At 43.5% G+C, this 21,757-nt stretch overlaps 2 protein-coding genes across 3 annotated transcripts in view; both read left to right on the top strand.

Moving 5' to 3' along the window:
* The first annotated feature begins 6,175 nt into the window (after positions 1 to 6,175).
* LOC147012309 (uncharacterized) lies at positions 6,176 to 14,700 on the top strand. The gene is made up of 3 exons (XM_085855888.1): positions 6,176 to 6,366; positions 13,967 to 14,108; positions 14,295 to 14,700. The coding sequence occupies exons 1-3, from the start codon at positions 6,241 to 6,243 to the stop codon at positions 14,633 to 14,635; spliced, it is 609 nt and encodes a 202-aa protein (XP_085712014.1). The 5' UTR covers positions 6,176 to 6,240; the 3' UTR covers positions 14,636 to 14,700.
* A 5,843-nt stretch (positions 14,701 to 20,543) lies between these two features.
* Positions 20,544 to 21,757, top strand: part of MRPS5 (mitochondrial ribosomal protein S5) — a 45,334-nt gene continuing 44,120 nt past the window's right edge. Inside the window, exon 1 of one of the 2 annotated variants that reach the window (XM_085856295.1) lies at positions 20,544 to 20,698. In XM_085856295.1, the coding sequence (XP_085712421.1) occupies positions 20,647 to 20,698 (52 nt within the window). In that variant the 5' untranslated portion in view covers positions 20,544 to 20,646. Of the gene's footprint in view, positions 20,911 to 21,757 lie in introns of both variants that reach the window. The other variant, XM_085856297.1, reaches the window with a different exon arrangement.

Raw genomic sequence — 21,757 nt, 5'->3', positions numbered from 1 at the left:
GACATCACCGGCACAGACCAAATAACAAATTCCTACTCAGTCCTACAGGGGGCAATGCATCAGCGGCACGGCCACACCCTCAGCGATGATGCTGTTACAACCAAGTGTTTTCAACTCAAGAAGAAGATTCCAGAACAAACGAAAATCTATAATAATGGGGGAATGAAATGAAACAATTTGTCATGCGATGTGTAGTCTCTTAAAAACAGGATTTCTGCACATTCTGTAAATGAAATTACTGCTTTTAAACAACCGAGGGGGGGGGGGGACTTGTGGCATGCTCAACGTTCAGGTTGTCAATGCTGAGTACAACCAAATCGGAATGAAAACTCGCCATACAATAAGGTGATTCCTTCATGTGAATCCCTTCAAACCAGCCATACAATAAGGTGATTCCTTCATATGAATCCCTTCAAACTCGCCATACAATAAAATGATTCCTTCGTGTGAATCCCTTCAAACTCGCCATACAATAAGGTGATTCCTTCATGTGAATCCCTTCAAACTAGCCATACAATAAGGTGATTCCTTCATGTGAATCCCTTCAAACTCGCCATACAATAAGTTGATTCCTTCATGTGAATCCCTTCAAACCAGCCATACAATAAGGTGATTCCTTCATGTGAATCCCTTCAAACTCGCCATACAATAAGTTGATTCCTTCATGTGAATCCCTTCAAACCAGCCATACAATAAGGTGATTCCTTCATATGAATCCCTTCAAACTCGCCATACAATAAAATGATTCCTTCGTGTGAATCCCTTCAAACTCGCCATACAATAAGGTGATTCCTTCATGTGAATCCCTTCAAACTAGCCATACAATAAGGTGATTCCTTCATGTGAATCCCTTCAAACTCGCCATACAATAAGTTGATTCCTTCATGTGAATCCCTTCAAACCAGCCATACAATAAGGTGATTCCTTCATGTGAATCCCTTCAAACTCACCATACAATAAAATGATTCCTTCGTGTGAATCCCTTCAAACAAGTCATACAATAAGATGATTCCTTCATGTGAATCCCTTAAAACTGGCCACACAATACGGTGATTCCTTGATGTGAATCCCTTCAAAAGAGCCATTATATAAGGTGATTCCTTCATGTGAATGTCTTCAAACTAGCCATACAATAAGATGATTCCTTCATGTGAGTCCCTTCAAAATGGCCATACAATAAGGTGATTCCTTGATGTGAATCCCTTCAAAATGGCCATACAATAAGGTGATTCCTTCATGTGAATCCCTTCAAACTCGCCATACAATAAGATGATTCCTTCATGTGAATCCCTTCAAACTCGCCAGACAATAAGTTGATTCCTTCATGTGAATCCCTTTAGACCAGCCATACAATAAGGCGATTCCTTCATGTGAATCCCTTCAAACTAGCCATACAATAAGGTGATTCCTTCATGTGAATCCCTTCCAATTAGCCATACAATAAGGTGATTCCTGAATGTGAATCCCTTCAAAATGGCCATACAATAAGGCGATTCCTTCATGTGAATCCCTTCAAACTAGCTATACAATAAGATGATTCCTTCGTGTGAATCCCTTCAAACCGGCCATACAATAAGGTGATTCCTTCATGTGAATCCCTTCAAACTAGCCGTACAATAAGGTGATTCCTTCATGTGAATCCCTTCAAACTAGCCATACAATAAGGTGATTCCTTCATGTGAATCCCTTCAAAATGGCCATACAATAAGGTGATTCCTTCATGTGAATCCCTTCAAAATGGCCATACAATAAGGTGATTCCTTCATGTGAATCCCTTCAAAATGGCCATACAATAAGATGATTGCTTCATGTGAATCCCTTCAAACAAGCCATACAAAAAGGTGATTCCTTCATGTGAATCCCTTAAAACTGGCCACACAATACGGTGATTCCTTCATGTGAGTCCCTTAAAACTGGCCACACAATACGGTGATTCCTTCATGTGAATCCCTTAAAACTGGCCACACAATACGGTGATTCCTTCATGTGAATCCCTTCAAACTAGCCACACAATACAGTGATTCCTTCATGTGAATCCCTTAAAACTGGCCACACAATGCGGTGATTCCTTCATGTGAATCCCTTAAAACTGGCCACACAATACGGTGATTCCTTCATGTGAATCCCTTCAAACCAGCCATACAATAAGGTGATTCCTTCATGTGAATCCCTTAAAACTAGCCACGTTTTAAATGTAATTATTTTGACAACTCTGCTCATTTGTCTGACTGACACTGTGTGTAGGTGATGTCAAATGTGCAGATAGCCCTTGTATGAATGGTGAGCATCATGGATGTGACGTCAATGGTGGGGTTCAAAGGCAGTGGTAGACGGTCATGGACGGACAGCACTAACAAATGAAAGGAAAACGTACCAGAAAACAAATCAACAACCTCAGGCTCGAGCAATGTTGTCCTACTCTTTACCATAATGATGATGTCAGAATAATTGCCATGTTCAAATGACAATCAGATTGGACACTGGAAGTTCTGAATCGCTGAAAAGCCAAAAAGTATGAGTTAAGTGACACTGGAATTTTTCAAACGGAAAGAAAGGTGATGCATCACAATGTTACCAAAAAAGGTGGCTGGATCTCAACACAGCCTGGATGGTCCGGTGATGGTGAAATGAATTTGGATCAAGGGAAATTGGCTATCGCTTAATTTTCAGCTGACACACCTATAGTAATAGTTGTCAGTTTAATGTTGGATTAAGAGAGTTAAACAGCTTGCCCCAAAGACCGAAGTACACAGTCGAAACAAAGCTTGTAAAATGAATGTCCACATGCACTTCGGGAATCCTCACCCAGCCCACAAGGCCAGAATACATGGTCATAGCATATTACTACATCAAGTGAGGACCTTATGAGACTTCCTTTTCAATATAAAGGTACCAAATCAAACGTTGGAACAAAGCTAGGGACGTGCATCTCGGCGTCACGACCAAAGTACAAAGTTCAACAAAGCTTGTCAAACGAATTTACGGATGTACGTACTGTACTTCCTCGTCTGTGCCTCAGTAGACACTCATGTTTAGCTCACCTGGAATGTTGCTCCGGGGAGCTTATGGAATGGCGCGTCGTCAATTAGTCAACACTTGCAACTTCTTCTCTGAAACCACACACGATTCCGATGAAACTTCACCACAACCTTCATCATCCGTGATGAAGCAAAGTTTGTCGTGGTCTTCAAAAGTATTGGTTAAACAAGATACTGTTAAATTATTCAAGCACATCATCAAGTTGATTCCATATTAATGAACAAGCTTCAAATTTCAACTTAATCAGACACATGGTCTAGCAACATAATTATTAAATTTTTTGATCTGGGTTCTTCTTTATTATTATTTTTTTTTTGAATAAGGCTCACTTGGCTGTGCCTGGGTGGGTTTGAGGGTAGAGGAGCAGCAATAGAAATGTGAATCCTTTCCAGGTTCCTCCTGATGACTTCATCTTTTCTTTTTGCTTGTTTGGGGTCTTTCTGATGACTCTAATGCAGGACTGTACCTATTTGGTCTTCCATTTGATTTGAATTGAATTTTTTTTTAAATCCCATTCTGAATTCAATAGAAAAATAATAAAAACGTCATGGGTCAGGGTCAGCTGTCTGAGCAAAGCGGGGTTGCATCAAAGCGGGACGTCTTGGTACCCGGTCATCACTGCCAGCAGTTATAAAATGGCAGTTCTAGTTATGTCTCTTCTTACCTCCACCACCGAAGATGAAGGGAGGTGATGTTTTCACCCCTCTCTGTCTGTTTGTTTGTCTGTTTGTGTGCAGGATATCTGAAAAAGTGGTGGACGGATTCGGATGAAACTTGGTGGACACGTCGGGTGTGTGACATGGACAAATGTGAGAACCAGTAAACTGTGTTATGGGAAGAGTCCTTCCTTCGTTGTGGTGATACTTCATCGATTTCGTTCACTCTAACCAGAAATTAATGTTTTCATGGAGTCAAGAAACGAAGATAGCACCCAATTATCAAACATTACGTGGCTGCTTGATTTGGCATTTCCAACAGATATGATAGAAACATTGAACGCCCTGAACTGTGGATTGCAAGGGAAACAGAAAACAATTGCCGACATGATTAGTGCAGTGAAAGCTTTCAAGTCGAAACTTCACTTTCTGATAGAACAAGTCTCGTAAAGTAAAATGTAACATTTCCCTTCTGTGCTCCAAACACTATCAGAACACGGGGTTGGTGTCGGAATCCCAGACATTGACAAGTTCAGTGATTTCCTGACCAGGCTTGGCCAAGAGTTCAACGACACGTTGAATGATTTTGAGCAGTGATGTTCACTGATGTTCACTTGATTGTGTCCCTTTGGAAATGGAGATCATGAGCCTTCAAAATGACATTCAGTGGAAATCAAGACAATGTGACACAAATTTCTGGAGTCTCGTGGATACTGAAAAGAACATGAACATCCGCAAAGTAACAATGAAAATGGCTTCCCTATTTGGCTCTACCTATCTTTGTGAATCTACCTTTTCCGACATGAACTGAATCAAATCCAAAGTTCGAACCCATCTCACAGATGAGCATCTGAAGGAGTCCATGACAGTTTCCCTCTCGGGATACACACCAGATTACCCAGTACTGGTGCGCATCATGCGGTGTCAAGTTTCTCAAGGTGGGGCGTGGCAATATTTTGGTGGGGCATGAGGATTCAAAACTCTTTTCAAGATCAAAGGAACCATGATGTGGCTGTCTGAGGAGAGCGAAAAGAAAGGAGACGTCTGAGGAGACGTCACGACCTTCAATTCACCACAATCGGCCTACGCAGCAACGTGTCCTGTGATTGGTTGGTAAATGGCAACATCGGCCGACGCAGCAACGTGTCCTGTGATTGGTTGGTAAATGGCAACATCGGCCGACGCAGCAACGTGTCCTGTGATTGGTTGGTAAATCGCAACATCGGCCTGCGCAGCAACGTGTCCTGTGATTGGTTGGTAAATGGCAACATCGGCCACGCAGCAACGTGTCCTGTCATTGGTTGGTAAATGGCAACATCGGCCGACGCAGCAACGTGTCCTGTGATTGGTTGGTAAATGGCAACATCGGCCGACGCAGCAACGTGTCCTGTGATTGGTTGGTAAATGGCAACATCGGCCTGCGCAGCAACGTGTCCTGTGATTGGTTGGTAAATGGCAACATCAGCCGACGCAGCAACGTGTCCTGTCATTGGTTGGTAAATAAATGGCCATAACTTGGGAAGCACTTGTCCGATTAATATCAAACCTTGAAAAGGCACATACTCAGGGCCCCAGCAATATACCTGGCAAGTTTCAATTCGATTGGACCAGTGGTTGTCGAGAAACGGCGGTCACAGACACACACACACACACACACACACACACACACACACACACACACACACACACACACACACACACACACACACACACACACACACACACACACAGACACAGACACAGACACAGACACAGACACAGACTCAGACACAGACACAGACACAGACACAGACACAGACACAGACACAGACACAGACACAGACACAGACACAGACACAGACACACAGACACAGACACAGACACAGACACACACACACACACACACAGACACAGACACAGACACACACACACACACACACAGACACAGACACAGACACACACACACACACACACACACACACACACACACACACACACACACACACACACACACACACACACACACACACACACACAGATTGCTGGAATTATAGATCAATGAAACAAGTTTAAAATAACCCCCGATGTCCGTCCGACACTCCACCCCCCTCCCCGAAACCCCGCCCACTCCACTAAACCCCGCCTCCTACCCCAAACCACGCCCCTAAACCACGCCCCCTGCCCTAAATCAACATTCAATTCCACACCAGGCAGAACTTCTCGTGTTTGATCATCTGTCTGTGATTATGATTAATATTCTTTCTTGGACAAAATGTTTATTGTAAAATAATTCGATTTCAAATGCTGATAATAAATAATTGTGAACTTTCCCTTTACAGGTGAATGAACAGTGAGCAAGGAGAGCAGGATGTTAAATCGATGTTTAAAATGTATTTTGTGGGTAAAACGTGACTTTTCACCAAATTCGGTGAAAATAATAAAAATAATTAACAAAGTATCGATAACAAGTAATCGTGACGTCGATTCAAGCGCACAACCGTCAAAAGCAGAGATCCGTTTTTAAACGTTGTTGCCTTGGTGACGATATTTGAGTATCACCGCCACCATGTGGAGGATGAAGCTCATGGTTTTTCTGTCTGTCATGAGAGGTGTGATGCAACCGATGTGGGTCACGCAGGTAGAGAAACCTGCCGGGGAACTTTACAGAGATCAGCAATCTTTGTATGAACGGGTACGTGTGGGGAAAATGGCTTCAGTTGGGAAGGTGGGGGTGACACGTTACTGTGTAGGTACTGCTGCAGGTGGGCATGAATGGAGGGTGGTGCGGTTACACAGTTCGTGGGACCAAATGTCCTTTTTGGTCGATTCATATTTCTTCCTTTCTAGATCCTCGTGGAGGATCTCTAAGTGTTATAATGCATCAGCAAGGGGGGGTCCTTGTGTGAAAAAAATGTACCCTAAGTTCCCAAGTGGAATTTTGAAGTTGATCACTTCTTGTAACAGAAAAACTTGGTTACCATTTCCATAACCCGGCAATAAGTGCGAAAATTGTGCCTCTTTTGGAGGTTCCGACGGAAATTGTTGGGCCAATTATTGGGGGTAGTGGAAATGAAAACGACTGTTACTTTGCAGTCTTACACCCTACAAAACACAAACTACCACTTACAATGTCGGTCTTGAGACCCCCTTTAATATGACATGCAAATTAGGTTCATTGATTCAAGAATCAGGTCACTAGAGGTCAAACGGTCACGAAAATTTGGGTCAAGTGAAAATCTGACCTATCTCTGAAACATGTCCCACAGAACATGCCACGTCCATGTTTTACCCCCTCCGAGGGTCTATCCCATCACCATCGGTGCCAAGGAACACAATCATATGAATAAAGTGGAATTTGTTGCCATAAAATGAAAACAGCACAGAATAGTGCAGCAGATAACTGCAAAAATACTTCGGTTTGTGATGCAAGCATGAAATTTGGCACGAATACTCTTTGAGGTCCACTTTTTTTCAAAAAAGGTGCTGGCCACGCAAAATTCCAAGATGGCGACCATTTTTCAAGATGGCCGCAATATGCACAGAAAATTCCTCTTCTGCAGCTAAATATTTGAAACAAAACACAACATTAAGGGTGGAAACCAAAGTTTTTTGTGTCTAAGATTTTAGCATGATTATTCTTTGTTATGTAATACCTCACAGCATGGTTGTAACAAAGATGGCATCCAAGATGTCTGCCACAAAACCAAAACAATGCTCATATTTCAGGAAATAATAGACATAGACTCATAATTCTTGGATCTGTACCTAGGTTTTTGGGATCAACTAATTAGGTGGACATGGTTTTAGATTCCTAGTTCCCATGCATACTGCTGAAACAAAGATGGGAGTCCAAGATGGCTGCCACAATCGCGATAAAGTATAAACCATTGTTCACGAACTCGCGTTTGGGACAAAATCAAGATTTTTTTTTTAAGGTTTACCAACTCGACAGATATGGTTCAGATATGGACAGAAAAAAGTCTTCCCATTTTGCAAAGGGAAAATCAACCATGGATGGTTAATCGTCATAGGAGATGCTGAGGCCATGCTCATGCAGAATTTCTACCAGGCTTCTCTTCCTGGTTTTGGCAACGATAGAGAGACCCATGTACACTGGGAATGGTGTTTCTCTGTCTTTGGAGTGTCTGTGTGTTGCTGCTCCCTCTTTGTATCGGGAATAGCAGTTATACTGCAGCAGCTGGGAAATGGCCTGGTCAGACTTTACGCCCCAAATCTCAGCTGTGATTTGATGTCTGCTCCATGTTCAACCATCCCGACGAATTGAAGGAGAATGGGTGGTATAGCATCTTTAACACAGCCTTCAGGAAATGTGCCATCAAATCTTGATTGATGGTCAAGTATGTGTCGTCTCAAGATTTTTGCAGCTTTAGCCATCACAAGTGCATCAGAGTATTCTGATGCTTTTGATAGTGACAAAGCCACATCTTTCTGGAATGCTAAAAGCACACCTCTTCCCTTTTTGTGAACTTCAAGCTCAGGGATTTCAGCCAATAATTTATCCTTTAATCTGGTGGTATTGACAGTGGGAGTATCAACAGCCAGTTGTGCCAGACGTTGTTGGTATAACTCGTAAATATCTGCAAGGGGGAAGACTGTGGGACCGTCTGAATTCAGACTGGTTTCAACAATGTAATTCACCAATTCTGAAAGAACCAGTGGGTACACATCCGGTTCCTCCTTAGTTTGATGTGAGTCTTTCTCAAGACTTCTGAGATGTTGTACAGAGCAGTATCTCTCCCTGTTGTACAGAGCAGTGAGACAGGCACGATGGTATTTTAGTTCCTGGGCAATGACATCTCCACCACCAAGTTTTGCTAACAACGTGCCATCATTCAGTGTTTGAGCACACTCATGCAGCCTCTTGTCCAAGTTCATGGTCGTAACTTGCCGAAGGTCAGATTCAAGTGATGTCTTTTCACACATAATCCATACTTGACCATCATGGCTAGTTCGTTGCTGCTTCACATGCCCTTCATCTGTTTCACTACCACGAGAGTCGGATCGACGTTTCTTGGCACGATCGAGTTTAGTGTTATTAAATAACAACCGACAACTCATGTGGTACTTTTCCTCATTCCTTCTCAGCGTTGCCTCTATACCTCCACCCTCATTCAGTCCAGCTGGGTCTAAAATCAATGGGAGTGCACTGATCTCATTGAATAGAGGTATATTGGTCACTAGCATAGTATACCCATCATGTTCTGGGACATGATGGGTAGGAGGGGAAGTCAGGGCTTCATTCTTTTTGTCTTTTTGGTAAAGACAGCATCGAGTCCAGTATGTTTGCCTCTTGGCTAAAATTGGATTCGCATCTGCCATTTTGATTAAGGCCGAGGGTTTATCCTTTTACCACCTTAATCAACGCACATTCCTGTATGGGGTATGACTAGGTTCGGGTGACCTACAACTAGCCCGATCATTTATCCAGTGTCATTTAAGTCCTGTGTGATCTATACACCATTCGGGTAACTACATGAGCAAGTCATGTATAGCCCCCTTACCCTTGGCTCGGCTCTCCCGCGCTGGCACATCCTGTCAATTCAGGCGCGGCTATCTAACTAAATCTAGTAACTACAAACTACTGTTTACTAGCTGCTGGATATGGGGCTGTTAGACAACATTTGGGACACTAAACTAAACTATACTACAACTACTAATCTAATACTACGGAATTAGTCAAGCTTGATCAGCTGACACTGAACCCCATGCTGAGTTACACAGCAGTGACGTCACCAGTGTGCCCTGGTTGTGCGCTGACATCACTCTATTATAATTATGCTAAGCTTTCCTCCACCCTCTAAAATGCAATCTGTCAAAATAAGTAATTATTCTAAAGAAATCCATTATCTTTATTACCTATTTGCCGACTTATAGTACTTAGTATTTCTATGTTTATTCATTGATGAGATATTTTTTAAGTTTTACGGCGGCCATCTTGGACGCCATCTTTGTTGTGACAGGTAATTTTGCAATATATGACAAACAAGTGAACATTTATGCAATAAATCAGAAATAAAAGTATTTTACCACTAAATTTTGTGAAATGATAAATGATTATTACCAGCTTGATTTTTCTGGAGATACGGCTTAGCAGCCATCTTGAATATGGCAGCCATTTTAATTTTCAGCAGGAGCAACATTTTTTGCATAAAGAGTGATCCTTGGAGAGTAGAGATCATTTATGTTAAATTTCATGCTTGCATCATAAGATATTATAATAAAAATAAGAAAATATCTTCAGCACAGTTACTGAAATATTAGGATTTATAGATTTCATGGTGGCCATCTTGGACGCCATCTTTGCTTTGACCATTTGATTATGTACTAGAGCCCAGACAACATTCCTATTAGATTCTTTGACCCTTAAAACCTAGGTATACGCTCAAAATATTGTCTTTAATCCAAATACTTGCTTTAGGAAAAATACTTTTCAGTTTGTATGGCGGCCATCCTGGAAAATGGTCGCCATCTTGATTTTTTTCGTTGCCAGCACCATTTTTTTAACACAGCAGACCAAAGAGAGTATTTCTGCCAAATTTCATGCTTGCATCACAAACCGAAGTATTCTAGGGGTATTTTGCAGTTATCTGCTGCACGAGAATGGAAAGCGGTCGACTTTCAATCTGATCACTTTTTGGCCACCGCTTAAACGATTTCCTGTTGGGAAACTTAAATGGTTATTATGTCACACCCGTTCACCCGAGATAGACAAATTAACCCCTAAACTGTTTGCCTTAGAAGACTCTTCCATGTGATATTACCTTTATGGAGATTGGGCCAATAATGAGGTCACTAGAGGTCAAAAGGTCACGGAAATTGGGGTCAAGTGAAAATTTCTGTGGAAAATGCACAACAGTACATGCCAGATCCATATTTTTTCATCTATGAGAATGCCAAAGGAACATAATCAAATCGGTAAAATGCAAGGATCTACTCGATACCCTCCTGCATTTGAAAGAAGAAGTAACAGCGAAATCCCCCGAGAGTATGCCCCTCCTTCACACATGCCAGGGAAACTGGAACCTTCAAGTACAAGCCATTCAAGATCTGCTACCCTTGTTTGCTGCTTTTGATTCCACGAACTACTTGAGATGGTGCTCCCTTTACCTTGAGGACATGAGGAGGCTGCCTGAGATAGCACCAGAAGTGCATTCAGAGTTTATGGAGGGCAGATTTGCCGTAAAATGAACAATGGGACGTTTCAACGCGGTTGGAGCAGACCTTGCATTGGAACAGACAATCAACAGAGTCCAGAAAAGTGCATCAGGAATAATTGGTAGTTCAAGAAAGAAGAAGTTTGTTGCCAAGTGGGAACTGATACATCATGAGATGGTTGCCATTGCAAACCTTCACAGAGAACTTGCTGGTATCGGTAGTTCCTCCCATGAGTTAGAAGTCAACAGGTCATTCAGCAAAGCAGCAACCGAGTTTGAGGAGGCCAACATTCAAGCCATATTAAATGTCATGGAGAAGAATGAGAATCCCTTCCTCACTCCACCAAAAGAGAAAATGCTCCACAATATCTTAACCAAGGAAGTCATGTCAGAAGATATCAGAGAACAGCTGCTCAATGTGGAGAGAATCGGCAACGATACCTACGAGAAACTTCGTAGAGAAAGGTACATAGAGAAGACCGTTCGACTGTCAGACACGATTCATCGCACCAACCTTAAAACCTTCGCTGCAATCCACAAGAATTCATTCCGACACAAAGGAAAAGCAAATCTCAACAAGCTAGAAGATGCTCAGATGGAACGTACACTAGAGATTGCAAAGATACGAGGATGGACTATGGAGGAACTTCTGCATTACGATGTGTGTACAACATCTCCTCTCTTTGATGACGAAGGCCTAATGACCAAGCCAATTAAAGGTGAAATTGTCCATGAACTTGAAGCTCATCTCAGCGACCAGGACCCAAGAACACCGAGACCTGATGACTCAATGGGAACATGCTGTATAGTTGATGTGATGGCAAACATTCGCAAGATCCAAACAAAGAGTTCCAAAAATTTTGGTGACTTCTGTGATGCCTTTCTAAGCTATGTTGCCTCTACAGCAAAGGGTGCCTCGAGAATTGATTTTGTGTTTGATTCCTACATGGGAACGTCTTTGAAGGATTCTGAGCGGCAAAGGCGAGAGAAGAAGTCACCCAGAGAACTGCATGGTGTGTCCAGGGAAACCCCTCTCCCTCGAGAAATGGACAAGTTTTGGCTATCCAGTGTCAACAAAGCAAAATTTGGATCCCTCATTCATGCAGAGGAATTGGAGTGCTCTGATGTTGGAGATTATCGTCAATCATTTCTGTGGACCAGACAGCATCGTCGTTTCGGGTTGATCCATGACATCGAGACCTGTAGAGGTTCCACAACTCAAGTGTGATGTAGAAGAGGCTGACATGAGGATTATACCAGATGCAATGCATGCTGTTAAACAAGGTAAAAATCGTATCATAGTCCTATCGTCAGACACGGATGTGTTCATTTTGCTGATGTTCTACTGGAGCGAGCTGAATGCGAACGGCCTCGAAGAACTCTGGGTGAAGGCTGAGGTTGGTGACTCGACAAGATACATTCCGATACATATCCTTTCAAAGATGATCGGATGAAGTTTGTGTCAGGGTTTGCCTGCTGTCCACACACTAACTTGGTGTGACTACACAAGTAAAGTTGGAACCAAGCATGCTGCTCTAATAGCCAATCCAGAGATGTACTTAAAGGACTTTGTGGTGGCGACAGGTAACCTGGATACAGTAATTGAAAAAGTAGAAGCCTATCTGAGACAGGTCCTAAAGAAAGGAACAACGATGAAAACCACGAACCAGCTCCGAAGCCACAGGTATCATCATGCCAAGCGGTCATGTTTGGATGACCTGCCACCCACAAGTCATGCCATTCGGTTGCACATTTTGAGAGCCTATTTTGCTACAAACGAGATGGTGTCCCTCCTCTCATCATGCAAACCCTCTGATCCAAGACAATTTGGTTTAAAATTTATCGATCTTCTGGTCCCAGGCAGGGGGAACAACCCAATTCCTGAAGACATTGCAATCCACTGCACATGTCAAAAGTGTGGAACTCAGAGATCCAACTCGGTTCTAACAATCCCTGTTGTACATTTTGCACTTGTCAAAGTGACTCAGAAAAGTCAGGATGTCAAAATGTATTTTGTGTCCTCAGAAAGTGAGTGACTGACTCATTAGTTTATACGCATTTCCAAACCAGAATCACATTCCACCTATTGGTATGTGTTGACTTACTATGTTGGAGTGGCAGGTTTTGTTTATTGTTTCGGCCCTATGGTGGTCATTAAGTACATTTGTCTGGTCTGTTTTGTCATATTTGTCCATTCATGTCTATTTTTTGTATCTATTCCAAAATATTTGACCCCAATAGAGGACAAAAATATGGATCTGGCATGTGCTGTTGTGCATTTTCCACAGAAATTTTCACTTGACCCCAATTTCCATGACCTTTTGACCTCTAGTGACCTCATTATTGGCCCAATCTCCATAAAGGTAATATCACATGGAAGAGTCTTCTAACGCAAACAGTTTAAGGGTTAATTTGTCTATCTCGGGTGAACGGGCGCGACATAATAACCATTTAAGTTTCCCAACAAGAAATCGTTTTAGCGGTGGCCAAAAAGTGATCAGATTGAAAGTCGACCACTTTCCATTCTGTGCTGTTTTCATTTTATTGCAATAAATTCCACTTCATTCATATGATTGTGTTCCTTGGAACCTATGGTGATGGGATAGACCCTCAGAGAGGGTAAAACATGGATGTGGCATGTTCTGTGGGGCATGTTTCAGAGATAGGTCAGATTTTCACTTGACCCAAATTTTCGTGACTTTTTGACCTCTCGTGACCTGATTCTTGAACCAATGAACCTAATTTGGATGTAATATTAAAGAGGGTTTCAAGACCGACATTGTAAGTGGTAGTTTGTGTTTCTTGGGTGTAAGACTGCAAAGTAACAGTAACCAAAGTAACAGTAACCACGCGCAGGCAGTAACCATCTCCGATTTTGGAAATTCTTCCGAGAAAAAAAAGTTGACGTCATAATATCGCCGCTAATGGAAATCGCCTATACCATTGTCTCTGAAACTAGGCAAGCTGTTTGAATTTTGTTTGCGGGAATCAAGCCGGGCATTAGCACAGATAATTTATCGCAAACCTGATACAGCACAATGACGTCATATTCGTTTTTATGACGTCATCGTTAAGAGGACGAGGATCTTTGCTCATTTGAGCTTGTTTCTTTCCTAGGAACTCATGATTCATCGCAGCATCTCACCAGGGGAGTCTTCCCTGTGGAGTTCCCCGGAAGAAGGAACAACACCTGCGATAAACAGGGTGACGACGGTTCCCAGTTATAACTCCGAATGTGCAGTGGTTGGGCCCGTGCACGGTAAGTAGATATTGGAGGTGATCAGGTGATTCAACCAAGTAACAGCCTTCATGGAGAGGGTCACGTCCTGTACAAGGTATAATGACGTAATCATTGGAGCAACGCGTTCATCACCGTCACGTGATCTTTTTATACTTATTTCGTCCTTTTGCTTGTCCCTTACCCCACCCCACACCTGCTCTCCAGAATTGGACCTGGAAGATGGTGTCCTGCTCTTGGAGGACGTGCCAGGGAACAAGGAATCACTGAAAATGGAGGAGGTGGTTATTCCTGGCTCTGTGGTGGTGGAAGTGCCAGATTTGGAGGAGGAATTTCTGGAGTTTGAAGAAGAATTTCCTGAAATTGAGGAATCTCCTCCCAACTGGCTCTTCCACATAAGTAGTTTTATTTTTACCTTGATTGACATTTATTCAATCATTTATTGGATGAACTTGTTAAGAAAACGTCTCATTCGAGGTTGGGACTCGAACCACAAACGTGGACGCAAAAGGAGAAACAGAAGACGTCGCAACAAAGCGAAACGTTGATCTCGATTGTAGTTTGTGGTTAGATTTATGAATGAGTTGTTTGTGCGTTTCATTCAAATAAATATTTACAAATTTCATTCATTCCTCCTGTTTGAATATTATTTGCACTCGATTTTTCTTCTGTTCCTCAAACACATAAATATCAGTTTATTCTTTTCTAACACAGGATTCAACACCTTGGAGCAACTTGTGAGTGTGGTACATTCTTCTTTTGTTCCAGTTTGAAATGCACAAACAAACCCGTGTGGTCCAACAATACAAACAGAAACATTACAATACGTTTACAAACATATACTTCACACAAATATTGGTGAAACAAGATAATGTTAAATTGTGCATGTCATCAAGTTGATTTCATATTAGTAATAAACTAGAAACTAGGTGTCTATGTCATAAAAGAAAATCCCCCTTCACCAATGTATTTTAAGGATTTTGTTGTACTTGAGAGACAGGCTGTTTATTATCATTTCCCAAAGTACGTGCGCACGGAGCACGGCAACACCAGGAACATCAATTACAATAGGATGCTCGGAGGATGCCGTCACTATCTGAGACGGTTATATTGCCCTCTTATATACTCGGTTTTATCTTTGGACAAATCTTTATCTCACATTTTGTCCTTTCAACCTAACCAGTTGCAAGCAGTTGGCTCATTTCATTACAGGAATGGTGAAACAAAATAGAGATAAGAGCACGTAATGGTTCACTCCTTAGTCTTGCTCTCACAATGCTCCATTGTGATTACTCAAGGTCAATCATAATCATTTTCTACATGCACTGTTCTAATTGTCCTTTTTCTCAAGCAGCCAGCCAAGAGTAGACTTTGATTATCACCATGCCTGCAAATAACATAAAATGACTTGTAAAAGCAAAACTAATAGAAAAAGGTACGATTCTCGACATCTACACATCGGCTACTAATAACCCAAACTACAAAGGAATTGCATGTTAAGACGATTCCATTCATGTATATGAGGGAAAGAAACAAGGTCAAACACGGACCTTCAAACATGGAGAGACGTGTCTACCTTCACGGTGAAATACAAGACACACAATCACAACACCACTCTTTGGTGACAGCGTAATATCTCTCATCCCGGCCATCGAATCACGTGAGCAAGGCCCGTCAAGCTTCAAGAACTCGGACTGGTCAAGTACTTTGCACAGCGCAGCTCATGTCTGCACCAAAGGACGTAAATGTCACGTCAACCAACGACATAACGACATGTAATGATGTCAAATAAAGAGAGATGCTTACAATTATAATCTTACCCTGAAACTCCAGGAACAAGATCTGCTCTGCAACAACCCATCCGTGCTTGATTAGGAAGCTCTACAACAACCCATCCGTTAATCAGTCCCTCTTTCGGACTCTTCCATTCCACTATGTGAGAGACAAAATTCGTCTTCACCCAACTGTGAGTTCCAAGACATCCACCGGCAACATCAACGATGGTGGTCTTGAAGGCACTCCACAACTCTTCAGGATACCCCAAAGCAAACAGACCCCCCAAATCCACACTCAACCCTCTCATCATTGAGCTTCCCAACATCCAGCCTCGGCTCGAATGGTAACATTCTCCCGGATTTAAACTGCAACTTCAGAGTTGCTACAACAAGCCTGTGTAGGTATTGAGGAACTGAGCACTCTGGTGGACCCTGCAGTTCTGGACAATCCTCCAGTGACCATCAACAAGCTCATGGTCAATCTCCTTTGCCACACCGCCAGTGTTGGAATAGCAAGTCCAGTGATGAGCCTGTGGGCACTGACACCATGAACCAGCCACCCTAAGTCCACGACTTCTTGCAAAGTCAAGGAACCTAGTGATGTTCTGGTTCACAGTTCCAGACCCATGGGGACCAACACACGTCTCACAACCTGGTCAATGGTAGCCGGTCTTCCCTATCAGTGCCAGTTGATGCATTGAAATCCACCAAGACTAGAAGAGTATCTTGCCTGGGACATTGATCAACCACAGACTCGAGCGTGGCGTAGAATGCATCCTTCACGGTGAGATCACTCGCCTCAGTCGGAGCATAAACAGAGACCAGGGAAATGACACCTAAGGAGTGACGAATCCTTCATCTCATAATATGCTCGTTGACCGGTGTTACCTCAATTATCATTGGGGTCAGCTTATTGGACACAGCTACAGCAACTCCTTGGGCATGGTAATCATCAGAGCGACCAGACCAATAATAGGTGTAACCACCCACCATGATCTCGTAACTAACCTGTCTGAACCTCAGGGAGTGCTGCAATACCGATGGTAAAACGCTGGAGCTCAGATGATAACAGAGACAGATGATCATCCTCTCTTACGGATCGGACATTCCAGGCACCCACCCAAAGGGACTGCCTCTGGCTAACCCATGGAGATGTCGTTTGGTGGACAACACATCAGCACCACTCCTCCACACACCACCGCAGTCTGATGCAGGAAGTTTACCCTGTGCTTTTCCTCCCATTACCAAGGAATGGGTGTCCTGACGGCTTTGCCTCAATCCCCTCATTCGGTGAGCTGCCCTGCGAAGGGCAGCAGCACAAAAGGTACTCCCACTGAGTAGGTTTTCAGTTCTCTTTGCATTTGTGGGTTTTGCGGTGGTTTTTTGGCGAAATGAAGTGTTTTACGGTGGCCGGAGTGCAAATCCTGCCACCAACCTCCTAAAAAGGTAACCCAACTGTAGGAGGACGTCCACAGACACAGGTGGGCACTAGATATGGATGGCCGTTCGCTCACAAGGTACTCCACCCTTTGACAGATTTTATTTTTAATCTCTCTGGGTGTCCATATCATACACCCTGCTCACCAGGAAACCTGGTGGGGGAGACGGTTTAGTCCCTGACAACCTGACCATCAAACAGGTTAGTACAGGTTTACCTGATACCTGCAGCAAGTCACAGATCTAATCTGGCCTGACCTGACAATATTTGTGGAGTCCTCCGATTCCTGGACAAAATGCAGTTTCCTCAATATAATATCCTCTTCCGCAAGCGGTAGCCGATTCAGATCACGGGAGAGATCGAGACTCCAAAAGTATCTCGCACCCTTCAGAGCTTGCAATGCCTCTTCAATCCGTGGAAAAGGATTTAAAAACATCCTTACGGATTTTGACATTTGTTGAAAAATAATCCATACAAATTCGAAATTTCGCATCTTTTTCATTGAAACGACAATGGGCGAAACATATGGACTTGATGACTCCCGAATGATACCTTGATTGAGGGACTTCTGCACGTACGTGATAGATCCGGTGGTATCCTACAGTATGTGACCTTCACAGGATGGTCGTCCTTCGCACGATTTTCCGACTCACGAGATCACAATACCAGATATCATCTTCATCCTTGCTGAATGTTGAGCGATACTTTGAAACCTGTTCAAGGTCACCAATATTCATCTTGGAGACAAGTTCCTGTATGTCTTCTTCATTTGATCCATTTTCAACAAGGGTGTCAGATTTAAAGGATGCCGATGTGAGTTATCGATTGGATGTAGATGTCGGGATCACTAAAATTTGCAACCTGCATTGGTATTCTGCCAGTCTCGCCAACGGTGACTGAAGCTGCTCCCGACATTACACCACCGGTTATCTCAGCTGCATAGGAGACGTGACGCTCAAAGAGGGCACAATGTTGACGAAATGATGAAGGTTGGCATGACCACTCGATAACAATGAACGTGTGAGCTGGTTTGGAGGTCAGGTACCATTTGATACATCTTCAGAGCATGAAGTCAAGATGCAAGTCCATGGCTTTCCCCATGCCAAGCTATTGACCCTTTCCCGGTACTTGCCACCATACACGTCCTCCATTGATGCCTGACTGCAAAATATGCTTGATGCAGAAGTGGAAGAATATATTGTGATGAAGAGGAACACATCAGCATGCTGATTCCAGACAGATAATGGAATCGAAGCATTTTAATAGGTTTTTCCAAAGCTTTTAAAAGGAAGAAGGAAGAAGCATTTTCTTTGGTGAAGATGATGAAAAATGATAAAGGAAAACGAGAGATGTACACGATGTACAGGTAGAAACCAAAATAAGATTGCTCCGAGTGAAAGAGTCTTTGGGGTTTTTTTATTTTTTTTGAACAAGGGGGGAATATTGGATAGCGTTGAAAATGCAGAAGGAACAAGAAGTGATAAATAGGAGGACAAAACAACCTCAAAACAGAGATGATGAAGTTCCGGTGATCCGAGAAGGCCGAGGCTGCATGAAAATAAGTAGTAAAAAAATATGGACGTGTAATTTATCATTGGAAATTTTTGATGAAAATACAAACAGCAGATAGGGACGAGAAATCCCAGAAAAACACGAGGGATCCGGTTTGGAAAACTGAACTTTGATTCAGGTTTGAAGGAGTAACTCGCTCTTGGTCTTGGCATCATGAGCCCTGTATTGAGATGGATCTCGGTCTCAGCATCATGATCCCTGTATTGAGATGGATCTTGGTCTCAGCACATTGAGCCCAGCATTGAGGTGGATCTCGGTCTCGACACCATTTAGATGGATCTTGGTCTTGGCACCATGAGCCCAGCATTGAGGTGCATCTCGGTCTCGACACCATTTAGATGGATCTTGGTCTTGGCACCATGAGCCCAGCATTGAGGTGGAGCTTGCTCCCAGCACATTGAGCCATGCATTGAGATGGACCTTGGTCCCAGCACATTGAGCCATGCATTGAGGTGGATCTCGGTCTCGACACCATTTAGATGGATCTTGGTCCCAGCACATTGAGCCATGCATTGTGGTGGATCTCGGTCTCGACACCATTTAGGTGGATTTTGGTCCCAGCATATTGAGCCATGCATTGTGGTGGATCTCGGTCTCCACACCATTTAGGTGGACTTTGGTCCCAGCACATGGAGCCATGCATTGAGATGGATCTCAGTCTCAGCATCATGATCCCTGTATTGAGATGGATCTTGGTCCCAGCACATTGAGCCATGCATTGAGGTGGATCTTGGTCCCAGCACATTGAGCCATGCATTGAGATGGACCTTGGTCCCAGCACATTGAGCCATGCATTGTGGTGGATCTCGGTCTCGACACCATTTAGATGGATCTTGGTCTTGGCACCATGAGCCCAGCATTGAGGTGGATCTTGGTCCCAGCACATTGAGCCATGCATTGAGATGGACCTTGGTCCCAGCACATTGAGCCATGCATTGAGGTGGATCTCGGTCTCGACACCATTTAGGTGGACTTTGGTCCCAGCACATTGAGCCATGTATTGAGATGGATCTCGGTCTCGACACCATTTAGATGGATCTTGGTCTCAGCATCATGAACCCTGCATTGAGATGGACCTTGGTCCCAGCACATTGAGCCAAGCATTGAGGTGGATCTTGGTCTCGACATCATTGAGGTGGATCTCGGTCTCGACACCATTTAGATGGATCTTGGTCTCGGCACCATGAGCCCTGGATTAAGATGGATCTCATCTTAAGCCCCTTCATGGATCCCTGGATTAAGCCCCTTCATGCCACCCCATGCAATTGCATAGGTTTCACGACCCTAACACCGCCTCTGTGTGGGGTGGCATGAAAGGGCGGGAAATCCTGGTGTTGGCTTACAGGACAAGCCTTAAGGTGACTGGCTTAAGATCTTCGGGTCTTCAGTTCGAGGCCCTGTCGTGTGGTTGAAACAACACCAGGTAGTGGGTTGTCTCAGCACGTCGTCCTTCCGTGGCAGGCAAAATGAGTACGACGACCAGCTCATCGATAACAGAGGCACTGCATCAGGGGCCCAGAATATGATGCCGCTCCAAGCTGCATTTCCTCGCGACTTTCTCGTACTTAAACCGAATAATTCGGCGGTGTATTTTTCGAAGCGCTGTGTGGTATGTTTCGTTTGTAAATGTTTGTATTTTTTTTTTAAACTGTAAATTTTTGAATTATCAAATATATAAACGGAGGAGATGTGTAAACTCGATGAAATATTCATTTGGGAGCCGATCGTGTAATAATATTGCCAAGTGTTCGTCTGTAGTTTTTAACGAACCGACATGGCTTGGTGGGGAGCCGCTCTCTGCTGTTTGCGGAGAAGTCTTGACGCAGGTACCACAGGGTTTAGTGATCTATGTTCCTTTTTTCCCCCCCGTGTGGAAGGTATTTCATGTCGCTTGGAAACCTTTTCTGATCAGAGCATTGTCCGCTGAGCGGGGCCTGGACTAGTCGAGCTCAAAATAACCGGGACAGGATTAAGTTTGCGGACAACGCGTCTCCATGGGGAAGGTTCAATGTTAAACGTCGTCTGACTGGTTTCTGAGGTTGGTTGTCTTCCATTGGGCATCATGTCCGCCGTCTTTTAGAACTTTGTCCGCATTGTGTGTTACAATGAAGAAATTCATGAAATGTTGAAGAGCAAACAGCGCGTCAGGATTTGGTCAAAGTGTTTTCGGGTAAAACAAGACTCACCACCCTGATCAGTGTTTTCGGGTAAAACAAGACTCACCACCCTGATCAGTGTTTTCGGGTAACACTCACCACCCTGATCAGTGTTTTCGGGTAAAACAAGACTCACCACCCTGATCAGTGTTTTCGGGTAAAACAAGACTCACCACCCTGATCAGTGTTTTCGGGTAAAACAAGACTCACCACCCTGATCAGTGTTTTCGGGTAAAACAAGACTCACCACCCTGATCAGTGTTTTCGGGTAAAACAAGACTCACCACCCTGATCAGTGTTTTCCGGGTAAAACAAGACTCACCACCCTGATCAGTGTTTTCGGGTAAAACAAGACTCACCACCCTGATCAGTGTTTTCGGGTAAAACAAGACTCACCACCCTGATCAGTGTTTTCGGGTAAAACAAGACTCACCACCCTGATCAGTGTTTTCGGGTAAAACAAGACTCACCACCCTGATCAGTGTTTTCGGGTAAAACAAGACTCACCACCCTGATCAGTGTTTTCGGGTAAAACAAGACTCACCACCCTGATGAGTGTTTTCGGGTCGGACTCACCACCCTGATCAGTGTTTTCGGGTAAAACAAGACTCACCACCCTGATCAGTGTTTTCGGGTAAAACAAGACTCACCACCCTGATCAGTGTTTTCGGGTAAAACAAGACTCACCACCCTGATCAGTGTTTTCGGGTAAAACAAGACTCACCACCC

Source organism: Eptatretus burgeri, chromosome 15 (assembly GCF_056783735.1).
Source record: "Eptatretus burgeri isolate ZD-2024b chromosome 15, Ebu_testis_v1, whole genome shotgun sequence".
Lineage (NCBI taxonomy): Eukaryota > Metazoa > Chordata > Myxini > Myxiniformes > Myxinidae > Eptatretus > Eptatretus burgeri.
The sequence above is the reverse complement of the archived record's forward strand: the minus strand, read 5'-3'. Positions and strand labels throughout refer to the sequence as shown.